The sequence below is a fragment of the Uncinocarpus reesii genome, genomic scaffold (assembly GCF_000003515.1).
Source record: "Uncinocarpus reesii 1704 scaffold_1 genomic scaffold, whole genome shotgun sequence".
NCBI classification, from domain to species: Eukaryota; Fungi; Ascomycota; class Eurotiomycetes; order Onygenales; family Onygenaceae; genus Uncinocarpus; species Uncinocarpus reesii.
In genome coordinates this window covers 1,196,795-1,208,996 of record NW_003052500.1, presented here as the reverse complement: position 1 = coordinate 1,208,996, position 12,202 = coordinate 1,196,795, and the positions used below count along the sequence as shown (strand labels likewise).

Here is a 12,202-nt window from a genome sequence, read left to right as displayed (position 1 = left end):
AAAAGTGAATAGAATTGAAAGATTTACTTATAAATCTCTTAGAATACTATAAATATTATAATAATGTTTTAAAAATTGAAAATTGATTTATAGAAAGTGAATAAAATTGAAATGAAATATGAAATATTATTGTATTAAAATTTAAATAAGAATAACTCAATCAGTTTATAAGATATCAAGCTCAAATTGTAATATTACTTAGAATATGCCATTTTCATTATATATAAAGATTATAATGTTATAAAACATCTATATTTATAAATAAATTGAAGTTATTGTTTAAGATTATTGCAATTCTGAAATTACTTGTGTATTATACACAACATTTGCATGATTTTAAAAAGATATTAGATTATTTATATAATACTAGATCTACTTCTTACTATATAAAAGTTTCAGCTAGAAATTCTAAGTTATAAGTAAATTATATATCATTATTTTTAATCTGTATTAAATTTTATCAAGTAGCTCATAAAAAGCTCAGATTTTAATATATTTTCAAATTATAAGATTCTTTTATACTGTATTTCAGTTTCTTTTATATAAATAAATAAAACATTCAAATATCTCAAGCTACAAGTTAGTTATTATATTATTATTAGATACCAAACATTATAGTTTTTGATGCTAAAAGAAATGTCAAGTATTTAATATTAGTGAAAAATTTCTTTTCTATTATAATATATAAGATGAATTAATTATAATATAAAGATTAATGCTCAAAATCTATATTATTAAATAAGATATATAGCTTTTCATTTATTTATTATTACTATGAAAAGAAAAAGCTTATAAAAGAATATATTCTTATATATGCTTATATAATATATATTCAAAATGAAGTTTGGCTTAATTACTCCCATTCTGACTTATAATATTTCATATATAATGTTAAATAAATCATAATTACATCAATTATAAAAGTATATTGCATTCTATAATGTTTTGAATGATATTATACACTGAAATTAAAATAAAAACAGTATCTTTAATAAAAAATAGCTTTAAATAAGTATAAACCATATTATATTGAAGTTTTATAAACATTCATTAACTATTTACTATAATATTCAATTTTGTAGTTTGATACCAATTCATGACAAACTTTGAAAGCTTATGGAGATCTATATATTAAAGATTTATAAAATTTGATTTTTCTATAAGATTCAGCTTTACTTATTCTATATAAAATACTTAAATATATTTAATTAACAAGATTCTATTAGCTTATATATCATATCTTTTATTTTATATAGTATTTTGATAGTCAGATTTACATGTGATATTATGAGTCACATATGCAATTCTATATTATATAATTATACTGTCATACTATTCTAATATTGAAAAATGATATATCTTAATTTCAGAAATATATCTCAAGTATTGCTTATATTATTTCTATTTAAAGTCTTATCATCCATATAGAATTTGCCGTCATTGAGTGGTGGCCGTTGTTGAGTGGTAGATTACGTTAAGCATGGCCATTCTCTTCAACATCGCGAGACCAAAAGCAAACGACTCCATGTCAATCACTGAAATAGTTACCTATATAACTCTTGAAATCACCAGCAAACTAGCTACAAAATAGATTGGATTATGGAAAATCCAGCGCTTTTTCTCTGACAATCCCATGATTATCCTACTTTCCTCTCCGGTATCCACCCCCAGCTAACCACTGCTTGAGTTCAGGCCACTCGCGAGCGAGAACAGTAGAATCGGTACTGTTTATACTTGCTCTGCTTGCTTCCCGATGGAGGTTTCGGTGTTACGCCTGTGGATATCCCTTCCATGGGTGCTAGACCTAGAGCTTGTCAAGCCGACACCGAAGCTCTTCTCGCTTCCTCTGGTCAAGGTCTTCGCGAAAGTGAAAAATCCTTGTCTCAGACCAAGTTCGTGACTTGGCCAGCGCCTTCTGAAACCCGAGATGGTTGTGCCGCCGTAGTCCTCGCCTGATGCGAACCAGCCTGTTGATCGCTTCACCATCTTCCATGCCTCCACACCAAGGACGAACACAAACACTGAGCCAAACGCGAGACCCCATTCCCAGGTGATCCCTTGGTGCTTGAACACCTTGGTATTTAAACCCGGAATGTACACGGCTGGGAAGACGGATAATGCGCCGACGACAACGGCCCAGAAGAGGAACTGGTTCTCCCAAACATCATGGAAGAATGGAAAAGAAGGAATCCGGTCGTCGCTGTGGTCACGCAAGGGGTCGAGATTAAACATGCTGTTCCGGAAATGCTTGAATTCCCAAGCCGAGATGAGAATAAGCCATGTAAGCTCTGCAAATACAGCGGCACGCGCGCGGAAAACAGTAGTACAAGCATCGCTAGCTGTACGGTTGCAGTCAACGCCGAGCGAAGCAGTACCTTCGCCAACTCCATAGATGATGATGACGAAGGTAAGCAATGTGCAGGTTCCCATGATTACACCGTATATAAGCATATCAACAATGATCTGCCATGTGAAAACACCCTTTTTAGTATCATGTGGAGGACGGTGCATTACGGCTGCATCTGCCTTCTCACGGCCAAGGCCAAACGCCGGAAAGGAGGAAGTCAACATGTTAATCCAGAGGATTTGCAGTGGTGACAGTGGGAAGATGGAAACGTCAGTTCTGTCCTTGAACCCAAGGCCAACAATGAGGAGAACAACCTCGCCAACATTCGAAGTTACGAGATGAAGAATGAACTTTTGAATGTTCTCGAACATGCGGCGTCCTTCTTCGATCGCATTGACGATACTTGCAAAGTTGTCGTCGGTTAACACAATATCGGATGCGGATTTAGCGACATCGGAGCCGCCCATTCCCATGGCGATACCAACGTCTGCGGCTTGAAGGGAGGGCGCGTCATTGACACCATCGCCAGTCATTGCACAATAGCGTTTTCGGCGATGAAGAGCAGCGATCATTCGTGTCTTTGTATCCGGTGCGCATCGGGCGATAACTAATGGAAGCGAGGGCAATGCATCAATGTCCTCATCAGTCATTCCGTCAAATTCAGCGGCTGTCTTGACGAGAGAGGCCGCCTCTGCAGCAGAAAGATTCCCCGTGTTACGAGGGATAATTCCGACTTCTTTGGCAATTGCAGTCGCGGTCGAAGGATGATCGCCAGTCAACATGTGGACTCGAATACCGGCCATTGTGCATTCTGCTAAGAATTAGTATTTGACCCTTGTTTGAAAAGGAAGGGAAGAGAAACGTACCTTTCACGGCATCCTTGGTTTCCAATCGTGGCGGATCATACAAGCCAGCAAGCCCGAGAAGTGTCAAGTCACTCTCAACCTGGTCCCGAGGAATTTCTGTGTGTGGCTCGAAATGATCTGGCCCGGCCTTCTTCGCAATAGCCAGAACACGGAGACCTTGCTCTGCAAGGAAATTCATTTGATCAAGGATTCTTTCTTTCATGGCTGAATCCATCCGTTCCTCGTGCTTACCAACTCCAACAGAAGTGCAGAGATCCAAAATCCTCTCTACTGCTCCTTTGGTGAAGATCAACGTCCCTGGGCCTTCTCCACATCGGTAAATGACGGACATCCTTTTCACACTGCTGTCGAAAGGATATTCAGCCAGTTGCTTCCAGCCCTTTTCTTTTTCCAGGGTTGGTTTTCCAAAAGCAAATCTGTGCGCAAAAACTTGTAGCGCAATCTCCGTCGGATCACCCATCGTTTGCCATTGATCGGTTTCTTGATCAAAACGCAGCTTAGCCAAATTGCACAATGCGGCAGACTCCAAAAACGCTTGTAGCTCAGGGACGACATCCGGAACCCTTGTCGGTTCGCTGTCTTCGTCTTCATCGCCAGGAGCACTCTTCTCGTTACGCAACTCATCTTGTTTTCGTTTGTCGCGCTCTTCCTTCTCTGGAGGAACGTCAAATTTGAGACCTGCTGTACTCCGCAGGCGATCCTGTTCGGCGCGTTTGCGCTCGCGCTCTTCTTCGGCTTCCTGTTTCGAGGCTGGAGGCTGGCTAATGCTGATCTTTCCGCGGGTTGGATTGTTGGCATCGTCGGACTTGGATAGCGAGTACATCCCGACACCAGGAATCCAGGCTTTCCGAGTGACCATTTGACCTTGTGTCAAAGTCCCCGTTTTATCGGAGCAAATGTTGGTTACTCCACCCAGTGCCTCCAGGGCACTAAGCTGACGCACTACAACTTTGCGCTTTCTCATCTGTGTCATGCCGACAACCATTGTGATTGTCAAAACGGCAATCAAGGATTCTGGAATGATGGCGATGCCTTAGGAAATAATCAGCTAATGTACCGCCTAATTCATATGGTTGGAAGACTCACCCGTGGAGATAGCATATATTGCTACTTCGTTGGTTACATTGAATTTGTTAACCCCAAACACGATGATTGCCAACAGAAGAGCACACCCGAATAGCGTGTAGGCCAGCTTGCTCAATTTGATCTGCAGCGGTGTGCCCTCTGTGAGCCCAAGGAATTTACCAATTCCATCCCAAACACGGAGAGCACTTCCCTTGACTGGCTGGAAGGTGCCGTACTTCTTTCGGGACAATGAGCGGTTGGGTTTGCGTTTTTTTCCCTGCATGGACTGGGCGATTTTGCCGATTTCTGTATTCATCCCAGTGAAAACAATGATTCCACGGCCTCTTCCTTTGGTGACGGTTGCGGAGGAATAGGCCATGTTCAAACGGTCGCCAACGCCAGTTGCGAGTTCATCTCCGTCGGTGGTCCATTCGACGTCTTTTGCAACTGGAACAGCTTCTCCAGTCAAGATTTTCTCGTCACATTCCAAGTTCATAGCTTCGAATAGACGAACATCGGCAGGGATAGTATCTCCAGTTTTAACTTGGACGATGTCTCCTGGAACAACTTCTCCAGATGGAACAGTGACCTCATGACCATTTCTGATCACAGTCGCTGAGGGAGAAGACAGGGAGCGAAGAGAATCCATCTTTTTCTCCGCCTGAAACTCCTGATAAAATCCGATGAGCACATTGGCGACAATCACAGCGGTAATGACTCCGCCTTCGACATAGTCTGAAACGCCGTAGGCCAGGGCCATCGCGAGAACGAGAACCTATTCCGGTTGCAAAGTTACTACAAGCTGTTTCCAAAAGAACAGAAGATAGAAATAAAGCGACATAATGCTGGGCAACATTGTTTGGTTTATGGTCCGTTATTTTCTATTGCATAGACACTATCTGCCATGCTACACATCCACGCCTGCAAAGCCCTTCGAACTAAAACAGGCGAGGAAGATACACCACAGAAAATGATTCTTTCAAATCCAACCACACACAAACCATCACCTGATGAAGTTCTGTGGACATTCGTGCAAAAGAGATTAGGGGTCAAGACATACCAGGACCATGGCGTTGGAAACCTGCTTTCCAAGTAGAGTGTACCATTTAACTCCGCCCTCGCCTGAGAGACGATTTGGGCCATATTTTTGTTGAAGCTCTTGGATTTTTGCGTCACCCGTCAGACCGGTGTCAAGATTTGTCTGCAAAGATTGGATAAGATGCTCGACAGAGAGCAGAAACGGGTGTCGCTCGTACTCTTGTTGTGTTGGGCCATCTTTGGAAGAAGGCATCACGAAACTCGTGTCAGCGTCTTCTAGTATAACGGCCTCAAGATAGTCGGGATTATTTATAAGTTAATCGTGGGGGGGTGCCCTTGGGATTTCTAGGTGATGAAGGGGAAAGAACACGGATGTCAATGCCTTGACTATGGGGTTTTATCCGTACGACGATGAGGCGGACGGAAAGAATGGTCCAAAGGGAGGGAAAGAATGATTGGGCTTCTGCTGATCGAAAGGATAGGGCCTTAATAAACCCATTCGCGTGGTATTGGACGCAAAATAGGCGATCTAGATCTCAAACCGCGACGATGAGAAAATACCCTCGCCGCCAATGAGCAAAGGATCCGAACCGGAATGTCCAGAAAATAGGGATCTGAATCTTGGTCGCCCCGATTCGATGAAAGGGTACTAATTGGGTTATCGTCCAGAAAAAGGAAGGAGGATGAAAATGTATGCTGACCCGATTATCGCTGAATATACGAGTATGAGTATGTCCACTTGGATCTATCCCGGGAAAGGAAACAGTTGGTTCAAGGTCCAAGCGGGGGAGTACCTGGGGTATATATGCTTTCCACCCTCTTCACCCTCCTCAAGGCTCCCGTCGAGCATTCCGTCATTGTCTGGGTCGACCCAACAATCGGCCAGATAACGCCATTGTATTCCCCAGAAGCCAAGAAGGTTACTTTTTGCTTCCCTGCGCATATGTGTCGTCGTCACTCCCCCATTCCCACCCCAATAAAGTTCAGCCAACGCCATTCGTTGAGAGGAGAAGAGGAAGTATGCGAGGCTTGGCTCGCGGAAACCCTGGAATAGGCAGAGTTTCCGCAGAGGTTTCCAAAAGCACCTCTTCCAGAGTCGGCATTAGCGCCGTGGTCGAAACCTACATTCTTGCTAGAAAACGATCGACCTCAACGCGCCCAAATTCCCGTTTTCCTCCAAGGTGATTGAAGGGCCTTGAAAGATCTCCGCAACGCCTTTGCTCCAACTGAAACATTCCCCCATTCAGCTTATCTCCCCTCCCTCCCGGAATCTCTTGGCTTCCTTGTCCGGCTCCGTTCAGGCCGCCACCCCTCTCCCGACGTGGCTCCCATTGGTCAGTTGCCCATCAAACACGTGATAAAGACCCACTCATTGGATCGACCGCGTCCCCAGACCCACCAATCATACCACGCGGCGGAGCATTGCACGTCATCGCAAGGCTGATTAAGCGTGGGAGGAAACGTTCTTGCTTCTCGCCACCGGCGGAAGGCTTGGCGGAATTCCGTTGAAGGAAGCCAAGAAGTGGAATGGAAGTCTTGGCGGACTCCGGAGCCTCCCACCGCCTCATGGCAATTGATAGACCCAAGATGTGGCAATATGATATTGCAGGCCGGAGAGGTAGATTGTCAGTAAAACTAAGATCCTAAAGTAAGAGAATCCGTAGATGCAGGCGCCGACAACCCGAAGTCATTCATTGCGTGCAGCACTTGAACAACTCATGTGTCAATCGGCTAAATCGGAACAACAAGCTTATGAAACCCCCGGCTTGAAGTTTGAACTCGACTCAACGCAGAGCGCATCCCCGGAACCTAGCAAAATGAAACCTCTACATTGGCCAAGATTCCCGCCCACGTGCCCCCCTCTCCAAACAGCGCACATATTGAAGTTGTGATTCCAGCCGGCCATAGCGTCCGCTCGTTATCAAGCGCCAATGGCAGGGACATGGGTCGGAAAGCCTCCTACATCGATTATCGTGCTCTCGCGAGGAAGAAGGGTCTAGACCTTCTCCGCGGACCGAGCCTTATCCAGTATCAGATATCCTATCAATAGACGGGTTCGTAGTCGCGTATGGAGGACCCAAAAGCTTGAAAAGGTTTAACATATTCTGCCTTTACGAGAGAACGGATCTCAGAAGCGCTAGTGCCTCCGGGCTGAATATACAGACAGCCTCCGATCTCCTACCACCCGAATTGCGATTACTCCCCGCTTCCGAAAAGAAAAAAGAAAGCCCAACCCCCGAAATCGGCTCCTTTCAGGAAAAAGAAACGTAGAAAAACGGCCCGATCCCGCTTGTAGTGTCAGATCTTGAAAAATCTTTGTTGCATGTGCCCAATCCATTGGCTCAGATAGAACCAAAAGGGAATATCTCTGCCATGCAGTTTTTGTGATACATCGTGCATGATCTGCCCCCACGATCCCACTGGGTTGTCAGGAAGCTTATAGGGCGCCCGGGACACATGAGGCCGCCCTGGGGTTTGAAGCTTGTTTGTATGTACTTTTCTAGAAAGTAGGTGAGCTTTTCACTCCTACAAAGTATATGCACATGTTTCGGGCGCATGCGTTGGCCGTTCCTGACACCAATGCGTTTGGTTGATCAGGGCCAGAGCAGGAAAAGCTAAGAATGAGTAACTGCATGGTCTCTCCTGTACATACATACATGTCGATGTGATCACAGTGCATAAACAGCACTTCCGATGATGGAATTAGTTCACGTGCCCTCTTGCTTCCGTTGGTATACCTGGGCTGTCTTCCGATTGGGCTCCTGAGGAATCCCGTCAGCTTTTAGTTGGGGCCAGAACAAAGAGCAGGCGGGCTAACCGCAAAAGACGCTTGTTAATCAATCTAGACCGCCAGACTTGAGTATGTCCAGTTGCTGGGGAGTCCAACCGTCTCCACGACTTCAGAAAACTCATATCACTTCTTGTTTTTTCCTTTTTTTTTCTTCCCAGTCTTCGATGGCTCTGGTACACTAACCGTGCCTTCAACTACATCCTCACCCTGATCTTTCAACTTCTCCATCCCACTGATGAAGAATGTAAGGTCTCGGTTCTGCTCAGAAAGATCTGCATTGGCCGCTTTTAGATTCTCGACCTCTGTTGTCAAGTAATCTACGCGTTCCATTAAGCTGGCATTGATTGTTTTTTCTTCTCGATACTCCTTCTCCATTTTGCGGGACAACGCCTCGAACTTTTCTGCACGCCGCTCAGCTCGGCTTTTATCCTTTTCAAGAGCGGGAATCGTCTCCTTGGCCAGGGTATCATGTTCAGATTGTAATCCTTCCAGGCGCATGGTCAGTTTCTCGGCGGCTTCCCTTGCTGCGAGAGCAGCCGCGCTCGCTTCTGATGCTTTATCCGCTGCGCGCTCAACCTTTTCTTCGAAGTATGTCCGCTGGCTTTCCAGTTGGCTTGTAAGAAGATGGGTATACTCAACGCTCATATTCTCCCACTTTTCCCGTGGAACAGCATCAGCCCAGTCGGGAGGGTCAAGGGCACTATTGTCAGCTGCTGGTAACTCCAGGAGTTTCCCATCAGCTTTATTTTGGATAATCCGGTGGACGTAGCCGTCTCCAATATAGTCCCAAACGCGCTGCGATGATAGGTCCATAGCGAAAGAATGTGCTGTCTCCTTAAAGTGAGCAAATGCGTGCGCACCGTCATATCTCCCACACCCAATATTCCCGCATATTAAACAAATCCAAAGGTTTTCTTCCGAATGACAGACACTGCATTCCGGATCTTCATCATGAATAAGGGCGGAAGTACGCTTGGCCAGGTCCTCCTGTGTGTATCGACAGACGGGGCAGCCACTGCCTTTCCATTTTTGTAGACACGTGCAGTGAAAAACATGTTGACATATGATGGTAAGGAGTCCACTGGTTTCGTCCATCCGCTCCAAGCAGACAGGGCACGTTGGCAGTTCAATCAACGATGGGGTTGGAGGGGCTAATGGTTTTGTAGACAAGGAAGCGGCTGCTACCGCGCTCGCCTGCACCTGCGCCTGGGAAGTAAAAGGATCGTTGTTTGTATCCGGAAATCGACCTTCTGGCGAAGCCGCAGGAGCCTGGATTTCCACATCTTTTACGAATACAACGTGGCACGTTTCGGGCTATTAACCAAATGTTAAGGGTTAGCAAAATGAAGCTTGGTCATAACTGAATTGGTGGCTTCACCTCCGTGCTATTGAAGACCTTGCCGTTCCAATCCTTTTGCCACTCTTTTGCCTTGCGCTCATCTCGGAACTTCATCAACACCATATATCGATTGCGTCTCTCTGTTCGAATCATGCGAAAGTGGCTAACGTCGTTTTTCGTTTCTTGCCCCACCCAACCTATAAAGTCCGGAGGGGACATATATGAGGGAACAGCTAAGATACACAAAGTAGTGCAATCTTCTGGCGATAATGGTGTGTCCGAACGAAACCTGTTGTCTGGGCGATTTCTAGGTCTTGTGGACGGTACTTCTGCATTGCGCGCGATCGACGAACCTTTTAAAAAGTATGGGTCGTCATCGCTATCAGAGAGGCCTGGGGTAGGGTCCCCATCTCTATATAGATGCACGATTCCGCATACGCTCTCGGGGACCTTGTGGTCAAGCGAAACATATTTCCCCTTTGTAGCAAGACCTCCAATAGCTCTGGAGCCTATTCCTTTCGCGATCTGGTTGTTATCAGAGCCACGGCTTCGATCAGGTAAATCTAACACCATATCGATGCCTTCAATGGAAATGTTATCAGCTCGTTTATCGTAGACAATTGAGGTTTTGTCGCCAGTTCTATAATGGCCTGCAATATGTTGCAAAGAAGGTTGCTGAACGTGCAAAAAGTCCCTCGCAGGAAGACATTGACGAGGAAGATTCACAGCGGCTTGGCTAGAGCCCTTTGCTGGCTGTAATTCACTAGCACTGAATCCTTGATTGAAACTCGTTGCTGAACCGACTAGTTTTCTGCAAAATGGGAGCAATGACTCGTGGATAGATTCAACAGTAAGGGTGGCGCCACTAGCACCGGCAGAATTATCAGGCAAGACTTCAAGGCAAATGTAGTAAAAATAGGAGGGCATATCGTCTGCTCCTCATCAGCTTTGATGCCGTTTGCACGGCTTGAATGTTGAGGTCGAAAGGAGAGCTTCTTATCAGGAATCCACGTGATCTTATCGGGATGCTCAAAGTTACATCATCAAAGCTAACTACCAGCCTCACCTGCCTCCAGCTATGATGTTGCAAATTCGCAGAATTCTACGGAGTGGAAGAAGTATGGATTTGAGGTATCATCAATCACATTGAGTAGTCGTAGCTATTACTGAAAAGAAAGACATTGTAGCATGCAGATGCACCACGGTTTATTTACCGACATGGTATGTATCCACTGAACGCCATACCGGTTGAATGCTCCCGAATTGAAAAGATAAACCCGCCGACCCTTCACAACGATAGACGCTTAATTGCCGCCGCGCAATCTCAAAACCAAATGCAAAGTACTCTCCTTTTGGATGTTATAATCGGAGAGCGTTCGGCCGTCTTCAAGCTGCTTTCCAGCAAAAATAAGTCTTTGCTGGTCTGGGGGAATACCTTCTTTGTCTTGGATCTTTGTCTTTACGTTGTCAATTGTGTCTGATGATTCGACTTCTAATGTAATAGTCTTGCCGGTCAAGGTCTTCACGAAAATTTGCATGCCACCTCGCAACCGAAGGACAAGATGGAGCGTGGATTCCTTCTGAATATTGTAATCCGATAGAGTGCGGCCATCTTCAAGTTGTTTCCCGGCAAAAATAAGTCGCTGTTGGTCTGGTGGAATTCCCTCCTTGTCTTGAATTTTCGTTTTCACATTATCGATTGTATCGGAAGACTCAACCTCCAATGTGATCGTTTTTCCAGTCAAAGTTTTCACGAAGATTTGCATGCCACCACGAAGACGAAGGACAAGATGAAGGGTGGATTCCTTCTGAATGTTGTAATCAGAGAGGGTGCGGCCGTCTTCCAGTTGTTTTCCGGCGAAGATCAAGCGCTGCTGGTCAGGCGGGATACCTTCCTTGTCTTGAATTTTGGTTTTGACGTTATCGATGGTATCAGAGGACTCGACTTCGAGGGTAATGGTCTTCCCTGTAAGAGTCTTGACGACTGTATTTGAAAATGTTAGAAAATCGCCACAAAGATAACAAAATTTCACAGGAAAGTCAACTTACAGATTTGCATACCGCCACGGAGGCGAAGAACCAAGTGAAGGGTTGATTCCTTCTGGATGTTGTAGTCGGAGAGGGTGCGGCCGTCCTCAAGCTGTTTACCAGCAAAGATCAAGCGCTGTTGGTCGGGCGGAATACCCTCCTTGTCTTGGATCTTTGTTTTAACATTGTCGATGGTATCGCTAGATTCAACCTCAAGGGTGATGGTTTTACCCGTCAGGGTTTTGACGAAAATCTGCATATCGGCGTTGCGAGTGTGAAAGGTGTAATGGAGTAGTTGAGAAGAGATATGGAGAGTGCAGTTGACGTTTCGATGAAATCAAGATCAAGAGAGAGTGAGGAAAGAGGGAGAGGTTGAAGAGAAGATTGAGAAGCAGAGATGGCGGGAGGTTTAAGTAGGCTGGCGGCAACGGGGGGGAAAGTGAGGGGAGGCGAAGCAGCCAAGGTTAGTCATCGTCACAAGGAGGCTCGCTGCCTGTTGGCCCATACAAGTGCGGCGGCTTGTCACAGCCAAACAGCCACAAGTGGTAATTTTAACCACCAATCAGACACTGCAGAAGCCGCCCAGTCCAGCACTCCACATATTAAATCCAGTTAGCGGCGGAACCCGCCAGAAGCATCCAGTGTAATGCTGAGTAATGCGATACAAAGCCCCGTGTAATCCCCGTATTTACGTCTTAGCGCAAAGCTTAGTGACTACGTCATGACTC

At 45.3% G+C, this 12,202-nt stretch overlaps 3 protein-coding genes across 3 annotated transcripts; all 3 read right to left on the bottom strand.

Annotated features, from left to right (window-relative positions):
- Positions 1-1,728: 1,728 nt before the first annotated feature.
- Positions 1,729-5,569, bottom strand: UREG_00592 (potassium/sodium efflux P-type ATPase; the record flags this gene model as incomplete). The annotated part of the gene is made up of 4 exons (XM_002541032.1): positions 1,729-3,158; positions 3,214-4,245; positions 4,300-5,053; positions 5,339-5,569. 4 exons carry the CDS (start codon positions 5,567-5,569, stop codon positions 1,729-1,731), a joined length of 3,447 nt encoding a protein of 1,148 aa, XP_002541078.1.
- A 2,661-nt stretch (positions 5,570-8,230) lies between these two features.
- On the bottom strand, positions 8,231-10,019 carry UREG_00591 (uncharacterized protein; the record flags this gene model as incomplete). Its single annotated transcript, XM_002541031.1, has 2 exons — positions 8,231-9,421; positions 9,615-10,019. 2 exons carry the CDS (start codon positions 10,017-10,019, stop codon positions 8,231-8,233), a joined length of 1,596 nt encoding a protein of 531 aa, XP_002541077.1.
- A 731-nt stretch (positions 10,020-10,750) lies between these two features.
- UREG_00590 (ubiquitin) lies at positions 10,751-11,733 on the bottom strand (the record flags this gene model as incomplete). The annotated part of the gene is made up of 2 exons (XM_002541030.1): positions 10,751-11,430; positions 11,496-11,733. 2 exons carry the CDS (start codon positions 11,731-11,733, stop codon positions 10,751-10,753), a joined length of 918 nt encoding a protein of 305 aa, XP_002541076.1.
- Positions 11,734-12,202: the final 469 nt, after the last annotated feature.